Source organism: Coregonus clupeaformis, chromosome 24, assembly GCF_020615455.1.
Source record: "Coregonus clupeaformis isolate EN_2021a chromosome 24, ASM2061545v1, whole genome shotgun sequence".
In the NCBI taxonomy this organism is placed as follows: domain Eukaryota; kingdom Metazoa; phylum Chordata; class Actinopteri; order Salmoniformes; family Salmonidae; genus Coregonus; species Coregonus clupeaformis.
The window spans coordinates 46,370,804-46,395,505 of record NC_059215.1 but is presented as its reverse complement, the minus strand read 5'-3'; the positions used below and the strand labels follow the sequence as shown (position 1 = coordinate 46,395,505).

The 24,702-nt window shown below is 48.4% G+C and overlaps 1 protein-coding gene across 1 annotated transcript in view; it reads left to right on the top strand.

Annotated features, from left to right (window-relative positions):
* Window positions 1–24,702, top strand: part of LOC121538611 (metabotropic glutamate receptor 7) — a 128,870-nt gene that overhangs the window by 70,902 nt on the left and 33,266 nt on the right. Inside the window, exons 2-3 of the mRNA XM_041846785.2 lie at window positions 14,371–14,587; window positions 20,139–20,274. Of these exons, the coding sequence (XP_041702719.1) occupies window positions 14,371–14,587; window positions 20,139–20,274 (353 nt within the window). The remainder of the gene's footprint in view (window positions 1–14,370; window positions 14,588–20,138; window positions 20,275–24,702) is intronic.

Genomic DNA, 24,702 nt, shown 5'->3' with positions numbered 1-24,702 from the left:
CTCTCAGCTACCCCCCTCTCTCCTCTCAGCTCCCGCTCTCTTTCAGCTCACTCTATCAGCTCTCTCAGCTACTCCCCTCTCTCCTCTCAGCTCGCGCTCTCTTTCAGCTCACTCTCTCAGCTCTCTCAGCTACCCCATCTCTCCCCTCAGCTCACGCTCTCTTTCAGCTCACTCTCTCAGTTCTCTCAGCTACCCCCCTCTCTCCTCTCAGCCCGCGCTATCTTTTGGCTCATTCTCTCAGCTACCCCCATCTCTCCCCTCAGCTCACGCTCTCTTTCAGCTCACTCTCTCAGCTCTCTCAGCTACCCCCCTCTCTCCTCTCAGCTCGCGCTCTCTTTAAGCTCCCTCTCTCAGCTCTCTCAGCTACCCCCTCTCTCCTCTCAGCTCCCGCTCTCTTTCAGCTCACTCTCTTAGCTATCTCAGCTATCCCATCTCTCCCCTCAGCTCACGCTCTCTTTCAGCTCACTCTCTCAGTTCTCTCAGCTACCCCCCTCTCTCCTCTCAGCCCGCGCTCTCTTTTGGCTCACTCTCTCAGCTACCCCCATCTCTCCCCTCAGCTCACACTCTCTTTCAGTTCACTCTCTCAGCTCTCTCAGCTCTCTCAGCTACCCCCCTCTCTCCTCTCAGCTCGCGCTCTCTTTCAGCTCACTCTCTCAGCTCTCTCAGCTACCCCCCTCTCTCCTCTCAGCTCCGGCTCTCTTTCAGCTCACTCTCTCAGCTCTCTCAGCTACCCCCTCTCTCCTCTCAGCTCCGGCTCTCTTTCAGCTCACTCTCTCAGCTCTCTCAGCTACCCCCTCTCTCCCTCTCAGCTCGCTCTCTCTTTCAGCTCACTCTCTCAGCTCTCTCAGCTACCCCCTCTCTCATCTCAGATCGCATTCTCTTTCAGCTCACTCTCTCAGCTCTCTCAGATACCCACTCTCTCCTCTCAGCCCGCGCTCTCTTTCAGCTCCTTCTCTCACCTCTCTCAGCTACCCCCCTCTCTCCTCTCAGCTCCCGATCTCTTTCAGCTCACTCTCTCAGCTCTCTCAGCTACCTTCCCTCTCTCCTCTCAGCCCGCGCTCTCTTTTGGCTCACTCTCTCAGCTACCCCCATCTCTCCCCTCACCTCACGCTCTCTTTCAGTTCACTCTCTCAGCTCTCTCAGCTACCCCTATCTCTCCTCTCAGCTCCCGCTCTCTTTCAGCTCACTCTCTCAGCTCTCTCAGCTACCCCCCTCTCTCCTCTCAGCTCCCGCTCTCTTTCAGCTCACTCTCTCAGGTCTCTCAGCTACCCCCCTCTCTCCTCTCAGCTCCCGATCTCTTTCAGCTCACTCTCTCAGCTCACTCTCTCAGCTACCCCCTCTCTCTCCTCTCAGCCCGCGCTCTCTTTTGGCTCACTCTCTCAGCTACCCCCATCTCTCCCCTCAGCTCACGCTCTCTTTCAGTTCACTCTCTCAGCTCTCTCAGCTACCCCTATCTCTCCTCTCAGCTCCCGCTCTCTTTCAGCTCACTCTCTCAGCTCTCTCAGCTACCCCCTCTATCCTCTCTTCTCCCGCTCTCTTTCAGCTCACTCTCTCAGCTACCCCCATCTCTCCCCTCAGCTCACGCTCTCTTTCAGCTCACTCTCTCAGCTCTCTCAGCTACCCCCTCTCTCCTCTCAGCTCGCGCTCTCTTTCAGCTCCCTCTCTCAGCTCTCTCAGCTACCCCCCTCTCTCCTCTCAGCTCCCGCTCTCTTTCAGCTCACTCTCTCAGCTCTCTCAGTTACCCCATCTCTCCCCTCAGCTCACGCTCTCTTTCAGCTCACTCTCTCAGTTCTCTCAGCTACCCCCCTCTGTCCTCTCAGCCCGCGCTCTCTTTTGGCTCACTCTCTCAGCTACCCCCATCTCTCCCCTCAGCTCACGCTCTCTTTCAGTTCACTCTCTCAGCTCTCTCAGCTACCCCTATCTCTCCTCTCAGCTCCCGCTCTCTTTCAGCTCACTCTCTCAGCTCTCTCAGCTACCCCCCTCTCTCCTCTCAGCTCCCGCTCTCTTTCAGCTCACTCTATCAGCTCTCTCAGCTACTCCCCTCTCTCCTCTCAGCTCGCGCTCTCTTTCAGCTCACTCTCTCAGCTCTCTCAGCTACCCCATCTCTCCCCTCAGCTCACGCTCTCTTTCAGCTCACTCTCTCAGTTCTCTCAGCTACCCCCCTCTCTCCTCTCAGCCCGCGCTCTCTTTTGGCTCACTCTCTCAGCTACCCCCATCTCTCCCCTCAGCTCACGCTCTCTTTCAGCTCACTCTCTCAGCTCTCTCAGCTACCCCCCTCTCTCCTCTCAGCTCGCGCTCTCTTTCAGCTCCCTCTCTCAGCTCTCTCAGCTACCCCCTCTCTCCTCTCAGCTCCCGCTCTCTTTCAGCTCACTCTCTCAGCTCTCTCAGCTACCCCATCTCTCCCCTCAGCTCACGCTCTCTTTCAGCTCACTCTCTCAGTTCTCTCAGCTACCCCCCTCTCTCCTCTCAGCCCGCGCTCTCTTTTGGCTCACTCTCTCAGCTACCCTCATCTCTCCCCTCAGCTCATGCTCTCTTTCATCTCACTCTCTCAGCTCTCTCAGCTACCCCCCTCTCTCCTCTCAGATCCTGCTCTCTTTCAGCTCACTCTATCAGCTCTCTCAGCTACTCCCCTCTCTCCTCTCAGCTCGCGCTCTCTTTCAGCTCACCCTCTCAGCTCTCTCAGCTACCCCCCTCTCTCCCCTCAGCTCACGCTCTCTTTCAGCTCACTCTCTCAGTTCTCTCAGCTACCCCCCTCTCTCCTCTCAGCCCGCGCTCTCTTTTGGCTCACTCTCTCAGCTACCCCCATCTCTATCCTCAGCTCACGCTCTCTTTCAGCTCACTCTCTCAGCTCTCTCAGCTACCCCTATCTCTCCTCTCAGCTCACGCTCTCTTTCAGCTCACTCTCTCAGCTCTCTCAGCTACCCCCCTCTCTCCTCTCAGCTCCCGCTCTCTTTCAGCTCACTCTCTCAGCTCTTTCAGCTACCCCCCCACTCTCCTCTCAGCTCGCGCTCTCTTTCAGCTCACTCTCTCAGCTCTCTCAGCTACCCCCCTCTCACCTCTCAGCTCGCGTTCTCTTTCAGCTCACTCTCTCAGCTCTCGTAGCTACCCCCTCTCTCCTCTCAGCTCCCTCTCTCTTTTAGCTCACTCTCTCAGCTCTCTCAGCTACCCCCCTCTCCCCTCTCAGCCCGTGCTCTCTTTTGGCTCACTCTCTCAGCTACCCCCCTCTCTCCTCTCAGCCCACGCTCTCTTTCAGCTAACTCTCTCAGCTCTCTCAGCTACCCCCTCTCTCCTCTCAGATCCTGCTCTCTTTCAGCTTACTCTCTCAGCTCTCTCAGCTACCCCCCTCTCTCCTCTCAGCTCGCGCTCTCTTTCAGCTCACTCTCTCAGCTCTCTCAGCTACCCCCTCTCTCCTCTCATCCCGCGCTCTCTTTCAGCTCACTCTCTCAGCTTTCTCAGCAACCCCCTCTCTCCTCTCAGCCCGCGCTCTCTTTCAGCTCACTCTCTCAGCTCTCTCAGCTACCCCCCTCTCTCCTCTCAGCTCCTGCTCTCTTTCAGCTCACTCTCTCAGCTCTCTCAGCTACCCCCCTCTCTCCTCTCAGCCCGCGCTCTCTTTTGGCTCACTCTCTCAGCTACCCCCCTCTCTCCTCTCAGCTCCCGCTCTCTTTCAGCTCACTCTCTCAGCTCTCTCAGCTACCCCCCTCTCTCCTCTCAGCTCGCGCTCTCTTTCAGCTCCCTCTCTCAGCTCTCTCAGCTACCCCCTCTCTCCTCTCAGCTCCTGCTGTCTTTCAGCTCACTCTCTAAGCTCTCTCAGCTACCCCCCTCTCTCCTCTCAGCCCGCGCTCTCTTTTGGCTCACTCTCTCAGCTACCCCCATCTCTCCCCTCAGATCATATTCTCTTTCAGCTCACTCTCTCAGCTACCCCCCTCTCTCCTCTCAGCTCCCGCTCTCTTTCAGCTCACTCTCTCAGCTCTCTCAGCTACCCCCCTCTCTCCTCTCAGCTCGCACTCACTTTCAGCTCACTCTCTCAGCTCTCTCAGCTACCCCCTCTCTCCTCTCAGCTCCTGCTCCCTTTCAGCTCACTCTCTCAGCTCTCTCAGCTACCCCCCTCTCTCCTCTCAGCTCGCGCTCTTTTCAGCTCACTCTCTCAGCTCTGTCAGCTACCCCCTCTCTCCTCTCAGCCCGCGCTCTCTTTCAGCTCACTCTCTCAGCTCTCTCAGCTACCCCCTCTCTCCTCTCAGCTCCTGCTCCCTTTCAGCTCACTCTCTCAGCTCTCTCAGCTACCCCCCTCTCTCCTCTCAGCTCCCGCTCTCTTTCAGCTCACTCTCTCAGCTCTTTCAGCTACCCCCCACTCTCCTCTCAGCTCGCGCTCTCTTTCAGCTCACTCTCTCAGCTCTCTCAGCTACCCCCCTCTCACCTCTCAGCTCGCGCTCTCTTTCAGCTCACTCTCTCAGCTCTCGTAGCTACCCCCTCTCTCCTCTCAGCCCCCTCTCTCTTTCAGCTCAGTCTCTTAGCTCTCTCAGCTACCCCCCTCTCCCCTCTCAGCCCGTGCTCTCTTTTGGCTCACTCTCTCAGCTACCCCCCTCTCTCCTCTCAGCCCACGCTCTCTTTCAGCTAACTCTCTCAGCTCTCTCAGCTACCCCCCTCTCTCCTCTCAGCTCGCGCTCTCTTTCAGCTCACTCTCTCAGCTCTCTCAGCTACCCCCTCTCTCCTCTCAGATCCTGCTCTCTTTCAGCTTACTCTCTCAGCTCTCTCAGCTACCCCCCTCTCTCCTCTCAGCTCGCGTTCTCTTTCAGCTCACTCTCTCAGCTCTCTCAGCTACCCCCTCTCTCCTCTCATCCCGCGCTCTCTTTCAGCTCACTCTCTCAGCTTTCTCAGCAACCCCCTCTCTCCTCTCAGCCCGCGCTCTCTTTCAGCTCACTCTCTCAGCTCTCTCAGCTACCCCCTCTCTCCTCTCAGCTCCTGCTCTCTTTCAGCTCACTCTCTAAGCTCTCTCAGCTACCCCCTCTCTCCTCTCAGCCCGCGCTCTCTTTTGGCTCACTCTCTCAGCTACCCCCCTCTCTCCTCTCAGCTCCCGCTCTCTTTCAGCTCACTCTCTCAGCTCTCTCAGCTACCCCCATCTCTCCCCTCAGATCATATTCTCTTTCAGCTCACTCTCTCAGCTACCCCCCTCTCTCCTCTCAGCTCCTGCTCTCTTTCAGCTCACTCTCTCAGCTCTCTCAGCTACCCCCCTCTCTCCTCTCAGCTCGCACTCACTTTCAGCTCACTCTCTCAGCTCTCTCAGCTACCCCCTCTCTCCTCTCAGCTCCTGCTCCCTTTCAGCTCACTCTCTCAGCTCTCTCAGCTACCCCCCTCTCTCCTCTCAGCTCGCGATCTTTTTCAGCTCACTCTCTCAGCTCTGTCAGCTACCCCCTCTCTCCTCTCAGCCCGCGCTCTCTTTCAGCTCACTCTCTCAGCTCTCTCAGCTACCCCCTCTCTCCTCTCAGCCCGCGCTCTCTTTCAGCTCACTCTCTCAGCTCTCTCAGCTCTCTCAGCTACCCCCTCTCTCCTCTCAGCTCCCACTCTCTTTCAGCTCACTCTCTCAGCTCTCTCAGCTACCCCCTCTCTCCTCTCAGCCCGCCCTCTCTTTTGGCTCACTCTCTCAGCTACCCCCCTCTCTCCCCTCAGCTCACACTCTCTTTCAGCTCACTCTCTCAGCTCTCTCAGCTACCCCATCTCTCCCCTCAGCTCACGCTCTCTTTCAGCTCACTCTCTAAGCTCTCTCAGCTACCCCCCCTCTCTCCTCTCAGCCTGCGCTCTCTTTTGGCTCACTCTCTCAGCTACCCCCATCTCTCCCCTCAGATCATATTCTCTTTCAGCTCACTCTCTCAGCTACCCCCCTCTCTCCTCTCAGCTCCCGCTCTCTTTCAGCTCACTCTCTCAGCTCTCTCAGCTACCCCCCTCTCTCCTCTCAGCCTGCGCTCTCTTTTGGCTCTCTATCTCAGTTACCCCCTCTCTCCTCTCAGCCCGCTCTCTCTTTCAGCTCACTCTCTCAGCTCGCTCAGCTACCCCCCTCTCTCCTCTCAGCTCGCACACTCTTTCAACTCACTCTCTCAGCTCTCTCAGCTACCCCCCTCTCCCCTCTCTGCTCGCGCTCTCTTTCAGCTCACTGTCTCAGCTCTCTCAGCTACCCCCTTTCTCCTCTCAGCCTGCGCTCTCTTTCAGCTCACTCTCTCAGCTCTCTCAGCTACCCCCCTCTCTCCTCTCTGCTCGCGCTCTCTTTCAGCTTACTCTCTCAGCTCTCTCAGCTTCCCCATCTCTCCTCTCAGCCTGCGCGCTCTTTCAGCTCACTCTCTCAGCTCTCTCAGCTACCCCCCTCTCTCCTCTCAGCTCGCGCTCTCTTTCAGCTCACTCTCTCAGCTCTCTCAGCTACCCCCTCTCTCCTCTCAGCTCGCGCTCTCTTTCAGCTCACTCTCTCAGCTCTCTCAGCTACCCCCTCTCTCCTCTCAGCCCGCGCTCTCTTTCAGCTCACTCTCTCAGCTTTCTCAGCTACCCCCCTCTCTCCTCTCAGCCCGCGCTCTCTTTCAGCTCACTCTCTCAGCTCTCTCAGCTACCCCCTCTCTCCTCTCAGCTCCTGCTCTCTTTCAGCTCACTCTCTCAGCTCTCTCAGCTACCCCCCTCTCTCCTCTCAGCCCGCGCTCTCTTTTGGCTCTCTATCTCTTTTACCCCCCTCTCTCCTCTCAGCCCGCTCTCTCTTTCAGCTCACTCTCTCAGCTCTCTCAGCTACCCCCCTCTCTCCTCTCAGCCCGCGCTCTCTTTTGGCTCTCTATCTCTTTTACCCCCCTCTCTCCTCTCAGCCCGCTCTCTCTTTCAGCTCACTCTCTCAGCTCTCTCAGCTACCCCCCTCTCTCCTCTCAGCCCGCGCTCTCTTTCAGCTCACTCTCTCAGCTACCCCCCTCTCTCCTCTCAGCTCGCGCTCTCTTTCAGCTCACTCTCTCAGTTCTCTCAGCTACCCCCTCTCTCCTCTCAGCTCGCACTCTCTTTCAGCTCACTCTCTCAGCTCTCTCAGCTACCCCCCTCTCTCCTCTCAGCCCGCGCTCTCTTTCAGCTCACTCTCTCAGCTACCCCCTTTCTCCTCTCAGCCCGCGCTCTCTTTCAGCTCACTCTCTCAGCTCTCTCAGCTACCCCCCTCTCTCCTCTCTGCTCGCGCTCTCTTTCAGCTTACTCTCTCAGCTTACTCTCTCAGCTCTCTCAGCTTCCCCATCTCTCCTCTCAGCCCGCGCGCTCTTTCAGCTCACTCTCTCAGCTCTCTCAGCTACCCCCCTCTCTCCTCTCAGCCCGCGTTCTCTTTCGGCTCACTCTCTCAGCTCTCTCAGCTACCCCCCTCTCTCCTCTCAGCCTGCACTCTCTTTCAACTCACTCTCTCTGCTCTCTCAGCTACCCCCTCTCTCCTCTCAGCTCGCGCTCTCTTTCAGCTCACTCTCTCAGCTCTCTCAGCTACCCCCCTCTCTCCTCTCAGCTCCCGCTCTCCCTTCCTTTTATCTTTTTAGATTCTTATTCAGAGAAAATCATGCCGTAGTAAATCAATAAAAGTGTTCCCTATAACAGACTTCTATGTTTTCCGCTCATCGATCCTGTCAGCCCAGATACATTTATGAGCAAGCCACACGATTACCCATAGCAATCCTAACTCTGATCCTTAGCGCAAATGACAGGCACCAGACTTCAGCTCGGGGTAATTGTGATGCTGAAAAGGGGGCATTGTTAATCTTCCTTTTTTCCCCTTGCTTCTGGGACTGAGTTCAATGGTCTATGGTCTAGACCAGGGGTAGGCAACCCTGGACCTAGAGTGTTGCAGGGACTTCATGTTTTTGTTCTAACCAACCTGGAAGACCAGGTGTGTTGAATTTAGGCAATCACTGAACTGATCAATTAGCTCAGTTAGTCCTGTGTGGAGTTGGGACAAAATCCTGCAATACCTGCGTCACTCCAGGAACAGAGTTGCCTACCCCTGGTCTAAACTGCCTGCATGGGCGGCAATCACTACACTACCTTATCTCTGGTGGGACTGAGAGATGGAGAAATGTGATTATGTATTATTATGTGCAACAGGGTGTACTGTACTGTAGAGACCCTATGAGTCATCCTATCAAAGTCAGACTTCAGTAAGGGCAGGAGGTGGATTTTAGAATATTTTCTATTGGCTGTGCAGGTAATTAATGGTAAATTGGAGACGGATGCAATATTGAGAATGCAAAGTCCATTTAAAACACCTCTAATGGAAAGAGTGCTCAGAACAGTCTGATCAATGGGAGTGTTACAACGCCTATCGTTAAAGAAAATTGGAATATGCTTGACTTGATGAAGCAGAATAGTGACAAGCATAATACAAGTTTACCTTTTGTTCCTATGATACACGGAGGAGGAAGTAATCATGCTCCAAAAGATTGTAATTGAATCCCTCTATTTCACACAGTAGATGTAAATTTAGCAACGCGCATGCCCTGCCCACATGAGGATCTGTCTCTTTTTCAGCCATCTATTCCCTGTGTTTGAGGGGTGCAAAATCCACTTGTCACTTAAATCTCGCTGGATGGATTGCTTTAATTTTACTCTTGCGACTCTTTTATACTCTTGCTTGTGCCTGTCGTTTTTTCCCGTTAACGTTACGACCGCAGAAATGTCTGTAATGACCTGTCAAACACACCCTGGTAATGGCTGAAATGGGCTCACTGGAATACATTGTCTTTCTGTTGCATCTATAAGAACGCTAAAGCTTAATCGGGGATTTAAAGCATCGTCGCAACACTTGCATCACAAGAAAGATACCTTTATTTTGATGGTTGTTCATTTTTTATGAAATTGAATAAAGTTATAATTTAATGCAGTTGAAATGTTTACAGATTAGATGCGCTAAAATGAAAGCAACTTCTGTAAATGAACACTCAGATTATAGTGATATTATGTCTGATCTCGCTAACAATATTAAGTATATATAGATAGGTGTAATCTAGAGCCAAGCATGTTGATTTTTAATCTGAGGGTATCCTGCTATTGACACATTTGTTGAATTATGCAACAGAATGTGACAACAACAGTAATTAATGCAGCAGTCTAGACTGCGCAGGTGAGTACAGGTAGGCCTAGACAGAGCACGTTTTTTGTGGTTGCAGCCCTGTTCCACCCCTTTATGTTAATGTTTTATATGTAAATCCCCGCAGTGTATTGATGCAAATGAAGGACATATCATTTTCTTTATTTAAACACAAAACATTAAAAGAATACCTGATACCGTTGGAAAATGTATATATGAGTGCATTCTAAGAAAAAAAGTGAAATTTGACAATAAATTGAATACCTGGATTCCCACCAAAACCCCTGAACAAACATTGTTTGCTCATGGCGGTAATATTTTTGTTTTGTTTTGCTATAATTCAGTCAATATTTGGAGTATCTCCATCCAATGTCCAACTGTTGCATATACAAGAATTTAAAAAACTATCTTTAACAAATGTTTATAACAAACTGGCATCTCGCCTAATTTGTAGTCCATTAGCTGACGGAGAGGTGCACAGGTGTGAAATCCTAATCACATACCGTTCATACCCACTGCATCTCATAGAAGTAGTAATGTGGGAAGCTCTTAGTCTCACTTCCATGCATTTACTGATTAAAGGTTTAGCCCTTTTACTCAGCGGGAGGTCAAAGTGCTAATTAAAAAAGCATGCCCTGGAAAAGTGAATCATTGTGATGGAATGATTAACATATTCCTAGACCCAGAATAAGTTTTGTGGAAGAAATATATCAACAGGCCAAGAGACATGGAGGAAATCAGGGTTGTGCTCCCGAAATAACACACAACCCTCTTTCTGATTCTTAAATCGTTCCCTGCAGCAAAAAGCTCTGGAGAGAAAACAATTTTAGTTTGTTTCGAGCCCTGTTCCTGAAAAGATGGGATGTGACTCAACAATCTATAAGACCTATATAAGACCTTTGGGGAGACAGAGTGCATCACATTATAACAACAACATTGATGAGATACAGCTCCTATCAAATATTGAGAATAGATACTTTTGGAGAGAGAGAGAGACACACAGATAGAGAAAGAGACAGGAATAGAGTGAAAGAGGGAGAGATGGTGTGTGTGTGCTCGCATGTGTGTTTTAAATGCAAATCACCATTGTTCGCTTTTCCGATTGCTTTGCTTTCTCATCCTTTTGACCCAGAACACTCAATTCTGGCGAGTGCTGAAGTGGTTCAGCTACTAACATCTGACAGTATTCCTTCCCTTGAATTTGTGTAATTGCATTACAACTCAAACTGATTTTGTACTCGCGTGTACGTTTGGCCGTTCAACACTTATTAAGTTATCTTGAACATGACCTCCCGTTCCCCTCCTCTATTTGTCTTCTTTATGCAGTTGACCCCCTTTGAGTTGTGGATCAAAGCTCAGATCAAACTCACACTCGGTGCTATGTGAGGCAGGGCTGCGGAATCCCATCAGTGGGCTGCTGTGTCCTCATTCTCCTAATAAGAATGGATGGTATTCATACAGTGGCTTAGGTTAGATGGTGTGATGGGGTAACACAACCACATCCAGCCATGTCAATGTGTTGCGCTCAGCCCACCTGAGTGATGCAAGTTAGCCGCTAGGTACCTGAACACTCATTAGATCTCGGTGATTCCACCGGGGACCGGTGAGGAGGGGTGAGGAGAGGTAAGGAGATACCAGTGGCCGTTTCCGAATACCCATACTAGCATATACACACTTAAAGTGCATACTCTGTACTCATCGTCGCATACTATTTAGCACCTACCGTTTAGTAAAAAGTATGCAGTATGCCACGGCCGCAACGCAGTAGCGGCTCCTGACTGGCTGAGTAGGTGGGGCGTGGCCGAGTGCGGGTGGGTTTTTCCAAAATCAGCAGACATGCATCACAATAACCAGCCTGATAATAGCTATTTTACAATTATATTAATTTATTTAAACTCTGAATAGAATAGGAATGGAGTTATAGGCCTACTCAAGCTGGTTATAGGAAGACTAACACATTTAACCTATACCGTAGCCCATATAGCCCATCTATCCTATTTAAAAAGGACTGAAGACAGAAACAGATAATTTGGTTCTATTTCAAAATATTTATTAGTGAAACCAAAGTGCTGTAATGTATATAAATTAAATAAAATAGCCTAGTACACTCACCAAAACTTTTTAAATGTGGATCGCAAATTCAGAACCGCTGGACAGCTACTGAACATAATAAACTAAAGCACTGATCATTGGTAACGAGACCAGAATGACTGCTTAGGTTTGATCCATAAATTAAACAATTAAATAGGTAGCCTGTACTACAATACTAAAACAATCCATATGTTCAAATCAAAAGGCCTGATTAACATGACATCAACAAAGCCGCCACATCCCGAATCCCTGGTGCCGACATATTCAGAAAAAAAAAAGAAGTGTTTATTATTTCATTTAAAATCTCTGAAAAGAGAACAAAAAACACTTTTCAATGAGAAAACAGAAATCCACTTAGATTTTTTTTTTTACAAATACTTCTGTTTTCAAAGATGTACAGGAGCCTAAAATGCAATACTCGTGATAATTTTTAAGAGAATAAAAACGATTTAGAATACATTTGAACACCACTGCATCATCCCAATTAAGTAGCCTAGTTTTGTTGTTTGGCTACTTAAAGAGAGCTAGTGTCACGATCGTCGGGAACAGAGGACCAAGGCGCAGCGTTGAATGCGAACATATTTATTATTAGTGATACACGATCAAAACAACAAAAACGATAACGTGACAGTCAACGGTCTAACACAAACCAACTAGAACAAGATCCCACAACAAATGTGGGAAAGCAGCCTCTATAAGTATGGCTCCCAATCAGAGACAACCAGCCACAGCTGACACTCGTTGCCTCTGATTGGGAACCACTCTGGCCAACACAGAAATACAATACCTAGAACCCCGACATAGAAACACAACACATAGATTAACACACCCTGGCTCAACATAACAGTGTCCCCAGAGCCAGGGCGTGACAGCTAGGACCTACCTCTTCCAATGCATTGTGGAAATGTGTGCATCGAATTATACTAGATGAAGAGCCTAAATGAGTATAACATCCTGGCATTTAAACTATACTTGATATTTTACAGTTCACTTACTTGATTTTCACATGCTGAGAATGCGTCATGCGCGATTGCGTAGTTTTCCGTTATTCGTTGATTTCAGTAGTGCATCCCCATACAGTGAGGGAAAAAAAGTATTTGATCCCCTGCTGATTTTGTACATTTGCCCACTGACAAAGAAATGATCAGTCTATAATTTTAGTGGTAGGTTTATTTGAACAGTGAGAGACAGAATAACAACAACAAAATCCAGTAAAACGCATGTCAAAAATGTTATAAATTGATTTGCATTTTAATGAGGGAAATAAGTATTTGATCCCCTCTCAATCAGAAAGATTTCTGGCTCCCAGAAAAGGGAGTGCTCCCAATCTCAGTTTGTTACCTGTATAAAAGACACCTGTCCACAGAAGCAATCAAACAATCCGATTCCAAACTCTCCACCATGGCCAAGACCAAAGAGCTCTCCAAGGATGTCAGGGACAAGATTGTAGACCTACACAAGGCTGGAATGGGCTACAAGACCATCGCCAAGCAGCTTGGTGAGAAGGTGACAACAGTTGGTGCGATTATTCGCAAATGGAAGAAACACAAAAGAACTGTCAATCTCCCTCGGCCTGGGGCTCCAAGCAAGATCTCACCTCGTGGAGTTGAAATAATCATGAGAACGGTGAGGAATCAGCCCAGAACTAAACGGGAGGATCTTGTCAATGATCTCAAGGCAGCTGGGACCATAGTCACCAAGAAAACAATTGGTAACACACTACACCGTGAAGGACTGAAATCCTGCAGCGCCCGCAAGGTCCCCCTGCTCAAGAAAGCACATATACAGGCCCGTCTGAAGTTTGCCAATGAACATCTGAATGATTCAGAGGAGAAATCGGTGAAAGTGTTGTGGTCAGATGAGACCAAAATCGAGACCAAAATCAAGCTCTTTGGCATCAACTCAACTCGGCGTGTTTGGAGGAGGAGGAATGCTGCCTATGACCCCAAGAACACCATCCCCACCGTCAAACATGGAGGTGGAAACATTATGCTTTGGGGGTGTTTTTCTGCTAAGGGGACAGGACAACTTCACTGCATCAAAGGGACGATGGATGGCGCCATATACCGTCAAATCTTGGGTGAGAACCTCCTTCCCTCAGCCAGGGCGTTGAAAATGGGTCGTGGATGGGTATTCCAGCATGACAATGACCCAAAACACACGGCCAAGGCAACAAAGGAGTGGCTCAAGAAGAAGCACATTAAGGTCCTGGAGTGGCCTAGCCAGTCTCCAGACCTTAATCCCATAGAAAATCTGTGGAGGGAGCTGAAGGTTCGAGCTGCCAAATGTCAGGCTCGAAACCTTAATGACGTGGAGAAGATCTGCAAAGAGGAGTGGGACAAAATCCCTCCTGAGATGTGTGCAAACCTGGTGGCCAACTAAAAGAAACGTCTGACCTCTGTGATTGCCAACAAGGGTTTTGCCACTAAGTACTAAGTCATGTTTTGCAGAGGGGTCAAATACTTATTTCCCTCATTAAAATGCAAATCAATTTATAACATTTTTGACATGCGTTTTTCGGGATTTTTTTGTTGTTATTCTGTCTCTCACTGTTCAAATAAACCTACCATTAAAATGATAGACTGATCATGTCTTTGTCAGTGGGCACACGTACAAAATCAGCAGGGGATCAAATACTTTTTTCCCTCACTGTATGTAATTGATCAGCTGTTGTCAAAGCAGAAAAGAGTATGACATCCTGGCATTTAAAGTATACTAGATTTTCAAAATGTCGCATACTATTAAACTTAATTTTTTCGCATACTTAAATGGCCTACTATTTAGGACGCAAGTATGGGTATACGGACACGGCAAGATTCTGGGTTTTCTCCTTTCTTTTCACATGCTATTTCATTTAGCTACACGTCACCTGTAAAGTCAACTGGAGCTTTGATGAGCCAAAGTTTCTATGATATTTGCAGGGAACCGGGAACATCTCAAATTATGATAAATAGTTTAATAGTAATAATGATGATAGTTTTTATAGCTTTTTACTAGGTCTCAAAGTGCTTTTCACTGTCTGTCTGGTTGGAAATCACGTCATCCACCACCAATAATACATATATTTAGTGAGGCGTATTTAGTAAGGTAAAACATTCAGAACGTTGCAGACAGAAATATAATGAATAGGGTTGAATGTTGTATACTGTTGTTGCACCCTCTTGAAAAATAGAGGAGTGAACATCACTTCCTCTCTGTCCTCCAATCAGATCCCTCAGATCAGCTACGCCTCCACGGCCCCGGAGCTGAGTGATGACAGGCGCTATGACTTCTTCTCTCGGGTGGTTCCTCCGGACTCATTCCAGGTCCAGGCCATGGTGGACATCATCAGAGCCCTGGGCTGGACCTACGTGTCCACCGTGGCCTCTGAGGGCAGCTACGGAGAGAAGGGCGTGGAGGCCTTCCAACAGATCTCCAAGGAGGCTGGTGAGTGATGGAAGTAGTAGTGGAAATGTTACTGTAAATTATAAGATACTATGGTACGATTTAGTTTTGGAGTTATCTGAGGCCGTCAATTACAGTTAGAGTTGTGTTGTTCCTCTATAAGCCGTTTTTACCCAGAGTCCCATACAGACAGATGAGTGATGGTGATCACAGGTGGGAATCAACCCTCCACCTTACAGCAGGTTGTAATTACACTGCCAGATTTAAGATGGGTAGTACACTGAAAGGCTGGAGAGGAGGAGGGGGGGTGTTTTGTCCATCTGGGGCTCACTATGGACCTACAATTTACTGTAAATGCCATGCTGAGACTATACAGGCAATTATATTTTGTAATAAATTAAGAAGTATTAATGAGCTTGACAACAATTAACATAGTGACTCTAGTTCTGTGAGTGTCCTTGGGTAAAATATGTTTGAAGAATATAAGAGTTTGTTCTTTGCATGCTGGCAATATCTGTTGTGTGGGAGAACTCTCAATTCCATTTCCATCCAAGTGACAGAGGCACTGCTTTAAGAAAGGATGACCTATTCCATCATCTGGCCCAGGAAATTACATTCCATGATCCACGGTTCAGCATTCATACAACTCCTCCCCTGGCAATATCGCTGTACTAAGGGAACCAAGGTTACTTCCTGATTCTCATCTTGACCTCTACAGATCCCAATACATTTCCTGTAATCTGCACCTACTAGCTAGACCCCTGTCAACCAATCTCCGAACCTCGGTACTGAGGAGTGATGCTAGTGTATGCCAACCTCTGAAAGGGAGAGAGCTAACGATATCCCATGGGTGACGATCAGAAGTCCGGCGGACATGAATATTTCATCTGTGCGCGTTCATGTGTAGTCTGATCACTCATTAAAACTTGAAGAGGCTGTTGTGGTGCTGGAGAGAACAGCTGCAGGAGGAGCCTCTGTAGAACACTGAGAGGGAATTGGGAAGAAGAGTCTGGATGATTTAGTTAGTTATTTTGGCGGGGGTTTTATTTCAGCTTGTTACATCCTCCAGTGCACACGGTGGGTCTGCAGCTACCAGATTGTTTTCTTTCTGTTGTATTTCCTTCACTGGTGTTTGTGTCTCAGCATAGAGTCGGCAAAATGCTGCATTGATATTATTGCCTTGACTGTAAAAATATCACAGACGAGGGGGTTAGAAATTATAGGATATTGCTGTTGTTGTTGACTCATACATTACAATAGAGCTACAGTCAGGGAATGTTCTGTATTCCCATACAAATCAAATAGGAATCATTTCCCTCAATGGAAGCCCTGCACAATATAGGCATTGTGATTTTAATAAAAGCATTGATTACGTTATGACATAACTCTGTATATTTATAACATCAAAGAATGTGCCAGTTTCAGCATCACATGCTGCATTGGATTGAAATGAACAAGTAACATACTGCATCTGCACTGAAGCAGCAGTGGTGCAATAGAAATAACTCCAATAACATTGAGAGAGAAACTTGCAGACTTAAATACACCCACAGTGTGTTGTTTGAGTTGATCTGTAGGGCCTTGAGATGTTTTGTGGGCTCTCAATACTTTTGGTGGGAGTGAAATGTCAGATGCATTAGTAGCGTTCTCGCTTCACCACTTCAAGGAGCAGCATCCACCGGACTAATGCAATATGGCCGCCCATTACCCTGAGTAGAGACTAGAGTGATGGTCAGCTCGTATCGATCTCTGATGTTTTCCACTCTCCTCTTGCCCCATTGTTTGGGTAGTCTTCCACCCTCGCAGTTTCATGCGAATGCACTCTCCTCGAAAAGAAGAAACATAAAGCGGATGTTTCCGGTTTTCAGGGATACAGTATTTTCAACATAACTTCCATTTCCCCTGAAAAATGGATGCGGGGACTCCTATCAGGCGGCTTTTCACGGCTGCTACGTTAGGTTATGCGAATGAGTTGTCTTTTCTTTAGAAGTGGAGCAAGGAAAGATTCATCTTGTTAGTATTTTCCTCGGCTTGGGTCCAGAGCGATGGAGTTTGTTTTTCCTCTTTGATAAACAGACTCATGCAAGCGCGTTTGAGGAGTAGATACTCCCACAGACATCACTCTTAAATTAATTGCAGTATGCTGCCACAGCCGTGTTTTCATATCACTAATTTGAACTGCGAAAAACCTGTCAAACTTTCTGCAGTGCGACTGGAGCGGAAATATGAAAGATAATGTTTTTGTTTTACTTCATACATATGAAGTGACTTCACTGGCTTGCCCTCAGTATTTGACCAACAGCTTGGTGTGTTCTCGGAAAATGAGCATTCTAAACTGGAACAATGTACTCCTGCAGCCCTCCTCTCTATCTTCTAGAGTGAACATGACAAGTTGGAATGGAATATGGTATAAGGAAGGAATGAAGGAAGGGGCTCACACGTACAGAGTAGGAATGGTGTTCCATTTCTGTGGGCTCCCACTTGAGCTGCATTGGGAGGAGCTGCATTGGGAGGAAAGTGGCATCGGAGGGAGCCTGTCGTTGTTCTGTCTCTGCTCTGGAGGTGACAAATATAATTGGAGAATTATGGATCCTCTTCGGGGGTGGGGTGGTGCTGCGGTGGGGTGGTGGGGTCAGAGTGAAACGGGTAGTAGGGGTGTTGAGTCCATTGGGAACCACCCGGATTTCGGGGGAGTTTCCTGGAACACCACGGTCTAATCTCCCCCCCATTTAGGGAATCTCCGGGATATGGGGATGAACACTTGAAGCTGTTAATGCAGCATATGACCTGTGGCACTCAGCCCAGGACTAGCAGAAGCCTGATGAATTAAATCATCATTATTTTATCTGTGATAAATTAATCAAACTGGGAAATGTGGAGCACCGAGTTGGAGGGGGGAGGATGTTTAATGTAGATACCGACCGGTAGGTCCATCATGATATAAATGAAGTATTGTGCTCATTGAAATGTCATAGGATTCTAATTTCACAAAAACCAAATGCTTACCCAATGCTTTTAGACTGTTGCATTAAAACAGTTTGAGGTTCTATGTTAGAATCTCCTATATCTAAGATTTGAATTCTCCACACAGAGCAGTGTGAGTAGTAAAACACTCCACTCTATGATATCCCCTGCATTTATCTCTGAGTTATACATTTTTTTCCAACAGAGACTCTTTATTCCAGTGGCTTCTGTGTGAATGGAGAGCTCTCTCTTTCATGTCCAGAGATCAGACACTCTGCCAGTGGCAGGTGAAGACACTCAGACCCACAGCACAGAGTTCTGGCTGTAGACTCCTGGCTCTGAAGGGTTTGCCTGGTTTTCCCATCTTGGCCGACTGACGAGGAATTCTGCTGTCATTCTATAATTTTGCCTTGGTCTACAGCACACAGACAGTCTGCAGCCTCCGGGGCACTCTAGTCCTCACAGCATGTTCAAGCCTGGTGCTCAGAAAGGAAAACCACTCAAAAGGCTGCTTATCTTCATCAGTGGCTGGCTGCCTTGACCCATGTCTTTGTCATCTTCCAGCTTCAAGTGTGGCCTCTGCTTCCCATACACACAGTGACAGTGACAAGCATATTCTTATTGCCCCTAAAATCTAGATGTTGAATTAATCCTCATTACATGTGATACCCACCGACAGACAGACAGCCACATAGACAGCCCCGGAGCTAAAAGGTGGTGCTAATACCTCTCTAAGAATTAGCCCTAGAACAGTATTAGAGTTTCCCAAAAAGGAAACATTGTTTGTAGCAGTGCCATAAGCCCTCCTAGAGCCCTGAAGAATCATGTAGAATCTCGGTGCTAAAATGGAGCTGTAGTGGTGTCCCTATGAGATCCTCTGGCTGCTGCTACTGCTGCCTCTGTCTCCGCTGCTACAGCTCCACAGATGCACCACAATACCAGACTACACTTTTCATTTTAACAGGAGAGCCAAGCTTTTGTGTTCTGTCCACTTATGGGGGATTACAGGAGCCATCCTAACTGTCTTTGTAGAGATATATTGTCTGGCAATCAGCAATATTTTCAAATTCTGTCTATGGCTGCTGCTGTGGGGATAGTAAGAGGGGGGTGGAGGACAGAGGGAGAGCTAGGAAGGAGTCCTTTAGATGGAGTTGTTTTTAGATGTAGCCCGGTAAACAGAGGTTGGAGATGTGGTTTCAATTCTGCAAGCTAAAAGCTGTTTATATCAAAGTAATGAGTCTGAGCAGACGACCAATTAGGAGATTCCTCCCATTTCTCTGTCTACTCAGGAAACCAACCCAATGTTGGAAAGGTTATCTGGTATTAGGAGTGCTTGAGTGGGAGAGATTTTAATTGGTTTGGATAGAGAAGCCTGGGTGTTGACTCAGGACCAAGCCTGCCTGCCGCTCATCATCTAGTTCTAGTTATGATGTGTCTTCAGGTGCACAATAATGTCTATTTACTCTAGATGAGTACAGTAACTGCTGGAAAAGGTTAGGTCAGCCCATGCTCTCAAATCTGCTCCAGTGGAAGGAATGCAATGAAGGTATTTGTTGAAGATATTATTTGATTTTATATATTTACATAATGAGCTCTTGAATGTGACCCGAGGATGATTAATCTATCAAAATCTGTCAAACGTATTGTTTGTTTTTCTCCTCCAGCACCAGTGATTACCTCAGCTCAACACAGAGCTACGGGACAATATTTAAAGATGACCTTAAACGCTTGACAGGACTAAATTAGGTCATATTACAGGCCTTGCATTTAAGATTCAGACAACCATGGATTACGCTAAATGATTGCCCTAATCAATATTCCCTCAAGGACAATTGCCAACTAAGTTTTGGCCGTATCTCTGAGTTGACTGCCACGGTCGGCTCGCCAAATATCTAATACCTATTTAGCGACGCACAGAAACAATCAGTACCTTTCATCATGTACAAACTCATTAGCACTGACCTGTCTGAACATTATTCATTGTCAATATTAATATCCTCCTTGTTTGTGTAGCCTGTCTCCAGATCTGATTGGTTGATTGTCCATTGTGGTGTGTCTAATAATGACATTAAATGAAAAGTCAATGGGGAGGGGACAACCTTTTAATCTGTGGTCACAAAGTGTGAAAGGTCTATTTACGTGCTCCTTCTACCCTGTTGACACAGTTTCCTATTGGTTTGGAAGCAGCTCAATACTGCTTCTAAGTCTTCTGTTGTACTGTAATGATTCACCCACAGCCCTCTATTAAGAAATGGATCCCACTATTAATTTGTGAGGGTTTTCCTTTCAGTTGCTCATTTTTATGCTGTTGTTCATCCCAAGTGATGTACCACTTACTGTAAACCACTCAGCTCAAAGCATTTATGACTCAAATGTAAATGAGTGTATAGTACATGTATATTGTTTCACTCAAGTATCTTGGAAAGACAGAGATCCTATAGCGAGGATGAATAAACAATAAATATCTGTGTCTTTCAGAACCACTTTGTTTGAAAGCGGTCCATATCCGTATGGATCTGATTTCCATGTGTATGTGTTTGGGTGTTTGCCTCTGTGTGTGTCTCTGTGGGTAAACATCCCAGAGGGCTCATCATCTCTCCTTTTTTTTCTCTCTCTCTCCGAATTAAAGGTGGGATCTGCATCGCACAGTCTTTGAAAATTCCCCACAACCCCAAACTGGAGGATTATGACAAAGCCATCCAACAACTGCTGGAAACGCAGCACTCCCGGGCAGTTATCATCTTTGCCAGTGAAGAAGACATACGGTGTGTAGTTCAGTACACAGCATCCGAATGCATCTATGTTGTTTAGGGGCTTTGATGACAGGCCAAGTCGAGCTCTTTAAAATGCATAGCAGAAACCCTGAAGACAGGTTGTAGGCACAGACATATACTTTGTGAGTGTGTACACACTGGGTGTCTGTAACACAAACATGCCTCCAATAACACAAACATAAACATGCCTAGGAGGAGAAATTAGAATATGGTATATCACAACAAAGCAGCAGATATTATTTCATTTACAATACTTCTGAGTCTTACAATATGTCTCTGAGAGGAAACTCAACACTACAAGAAATAGACAGACGGATTGATAGACGGACACAGCAGAGAGAAAGAAAGAGGGAGAGACCTCGATAATGTATTGAAGACAAAGACGGAGAAAGATTGAGACAGCTTAAAGGACAAGTTCTCAATTTTTAATGTAAAGGGAAGGTTATAGACGTGTCCAGGCACTTTTTTGGTGATTTCACTTGGTTTTGAGAAACGTACCCCACCAGCAATACACTTTTAGAAACGGCAAAGCTCTCAGTTTAGTGATGCAGGTCTTTAGATGTTGTACACATGAGATTGTATAATTTTGAACTTTATCCGCAACATTGTATTCCATTTTGTTGGACTCAAGCAGTGCTTTTCTGTGTGCGAGCATTCTTGTGTCACCACAATGGGAACGACACACAGAAAAGTATTGAACTTTTCCTTAAAAGTCCTTTAACATCTTATATCTATCAATAGATTTAAAACACAGAGAATATAAATGCATACATGGTGTAAATATACAATAAATATAAATGGCACACAACTTCTGCAATGTACTGATATACAGTTGAAGTCGGAAGTTTACATACACCTTAGCCAAATACATTTAAACTCAGTTTTTCACAATTCCTGACATTTAATCCTAGTAAAAATTCCCTGTTTTAGGTCAGTTAGGATCACCACTTTATTTTAAGAATGTGAAATGTCATAATAATAGTAGAGAGAATTATTTATTTCAGCTTTTATTTATTTCATCACATTCCCAGTGGGTCAGAATGTCACGATCGTTTACGAACGAGAAGGACCAAGGCGCAGCGTGATAAGCAGACATGTTTATTTAGACGAATGAACACGCGACAAAACAACAAACGAAACGTGAAGTCCAAGGTAGCATACACACAACGTACCTCACACGAAACAAGATCCCACAACCAACTAGTGCCAACAGGCTACCTAAGTATGGTCCCCAATCAGAGACAACGAGCTACAGCTGCCTCTGATTGGGAACAACCCTGGCCAACATAGATCTATACATACTAGATCTAACCATAGACAATAAACATAGCACAACACGACACAGAAAATACACACCCTGACTCAACAAATACGAGTCCTAGGGTCAGGGCGTGACAGTACCCGCCCCCAAAGGTGTGGACTCCGACCGCGCCACATAAACATAACACGCTCGGAGGCGGATCCGGCTCCGGGCGTGACCACCACTTACTCTCCACCTCCCTGTTGCGCCCCTGGTCTGGTCTGGACCTCGGCGCGCTGCTTCCCCTCTCCTTCCTCCCACGACGTACCAAGTCCTGTCTGGACCCTGGTGTGGGAGACCCCGAACCTGGAGAGGGGCTGACGTCTGGGTCTGGACTGGAACCGCTGACTGGAGCTGGACCCGACGACGGTGGAGCGAACTGCTCAGGCTCCGGACTGGAGCCGCTGACCGGATCTGGACTGGACCCCGGTGGAGCGGATTGCTCTGGCTCCGGAGTGGAGCAGCTGACCGGAGCTGAACTGGGCACCGGTGGAGCGGACTGCTCTGGCTCCGGAGTGGATCCGCTGACCGGAGCTGGACTGGACCCCGGTGGAGCGGATTGCTCTGGCTCCGGAGTGGAGCAGCTAACCGGTGCCGGACCAGGCACCGGTGGGACAGGCACGGGCCGTGCCGTACTGGACACACGCACCCCTGGCTTGATGCGAGGGACAGGAACGGGCCGGACCGGGCTGACGACGCGCACCACTGGCTTGGTGCGGGGGGCAGGAACGGGACGTACCGGACTGGCGACGTGCACCACTGGCCTGGTGCGGGGAGCAGGAACAGACCGGGCCGGGCTGGCGACGCGCACCACTGGCTTGGTGCGAGGGGCAGGAACAGGCCGGGCCGGGCTGGCGACGCGCACCACTGGCTTGGTGCGAGGGACAGGAACGGGCCGGGCCGGGCTGGAGACGCGCACCACTGGCTTGGTGTGGGGAGCAGGCACGGGCCGGGCCGGACTGGGAACACGCACCACTGGCTTGGTGCAGGGAGCAGGAACGGGCCGGGCCGGACTGGGAACACGCACCACTGGCTTGGTGCGGGGAGCAGGAACGGGCCGGGCCGGACTGGGAACACGCACCACTGGCTTAGTGCGGGGAGCAGGAACGGGCCGTACCGGACTGTGGAGGTGGACTGGAGGTCTGGAGCGGAGAGCTGACACAACCCGTCCTGGCTGGATGCCTACTTCCAAACAATATGTGTGAGGCATTAGCACATGACGTACGGGGCTGTGCACGCGTAGTGGCGATACAGTACATAGCACCGGCGCAGGATATACGGGACCGAGGAGGCGTACTGGAGACCACGAGCGTTGAGCCGGCACACCCCGTCCTGGCTGATTGCCCATCTTCACACGACATGTGCGTGGTGCTAGCACAGGACGTACAGGACTGTGCCGGAACACTCGCGGCACAGTACGTAGCTCCGCATAACACGGAGCCTGCCCAGTCACACGCTTCCTAGCATGAGTACGGGGAGTTGGCTCTGCTCTAACACTAGGCTCCGCCAACCACCCTTTTAGCCCCCCCAAAAGTTTTCTTGGGGCTGTCTCTCGGGCTTCCTCCTCGGCCGGCACCTTCTGCGTTGCCGCTGCTCCTCTCTATAGCGCGCCTCCACTGTCTCCTCCCAAGGACGGCGATCCATTCCGGCCTGAATCTCCTCCCAAGTCCAGGATCCCTTCCCGTCCAGGATCTCCTCCCAGGTCCAGGCTGTTTGCTCCTGGACACGCTGCTTGGTCCTCATTTGGTGGGATCTTCTGTCACGACCGTTTACGAACGAGAAGGACCAAGGCACAGCGTGATAAGCATACATGTTTATTTAGACGAATGAACACGCGACAAAACAACAAACGAAACGTGAAGTCCAAGGTAGCATACACACAACGTACCTTACACGTAACAAGATACCACAACCCACTAGTGCCAACAGGCTACCTAAGTATTGTCCCCAATCAGAGACAACGAGCTACAGCTGCCTCTGATTGGGACCACCCTGGCCAACATAGATCTATACATACTAGATCTAACCATAGAAAATAAACATAGTACAACACGACACAGAAAATACACACCCTGACTCAACAAATACGAGTCCTAGAGTCAGGGCGTGACACAGAAGTTTACATACATTCAATTAGTATTTGGTAGCATTGCCATTAAATTGTTTAACTTGGGTCAAACGTTTCGAGTAGCCTTCCACAAGCTTCCCACAATAAGTTGGATGAATTTTGGCCCGTTCCTCCTGACAGAGCTGGTGTAACTGAGTCAGGTTTGTAGGCCTCCTTGCTCGCACACGCTTTTCCAGTTCTGCCCCCAAATTTTCTATAGGTTGAGGACAGGGCTTTGTGATGGCTCCAATACCTTTACTTTGTTGTCCTTAAGCCATTTTGCCACAACTTTGGAAGTATGCTTGGGGTCATTGTCCATTTGGAAGACCCATTTGCGACCAAGCTTTAACATCCTGACTGATGTCTTGAGATGTTGCTTCAATATATCCACATAATTTTCCTTCCTCATGATGCCATCTATTTTGTGAAGTGCACCAGTCCCTCCTGCAGCAAAGCACCCCCACAGCATGATGCTGCCACCCCCGTGGTTCACGGTTCGGATGGTGTTCTTCGGCTTGCAAGCGACCCCCTTTTTCCTCCAAACATAACGATGGTCATTATGGCCAAACAGTTCTATTTTTGTTTCATCAGACCAGAGGACATTTCTCCAAAAAGTACGATCTTTGTCCCCATGTGCAGTTGCAAACCATAGTCTGGCTTTTTTATGGCGGTTTTGGAGCAGTGGCTTCTTCCTTGCTGAGCGCCCTTTCAGGTTATGCCGATATAGGACTTGTTTTACTGTGGATATAGATACTTTTGTACCTGTTTCCTCCAGCATCTTCACAAGGTCCTTTGCTGTTGTTCTGGGATTGATTTGCACTTTTTGCACCAAAGTACGTTCATCTCTAGGAGAGAGAACGCTTCTCCTTCCTGAGCGGTATGACTGCTGCGTGGTCCCATGGTGTTTATACTTGCTTACTATTGTTTGTACAGATGAACGTGGTACCTTCAGGCATTTGGAAATTGCTCCCAAGGAGGTCTACAATTATTTTTCTGAGGTCTTGGCTGATTT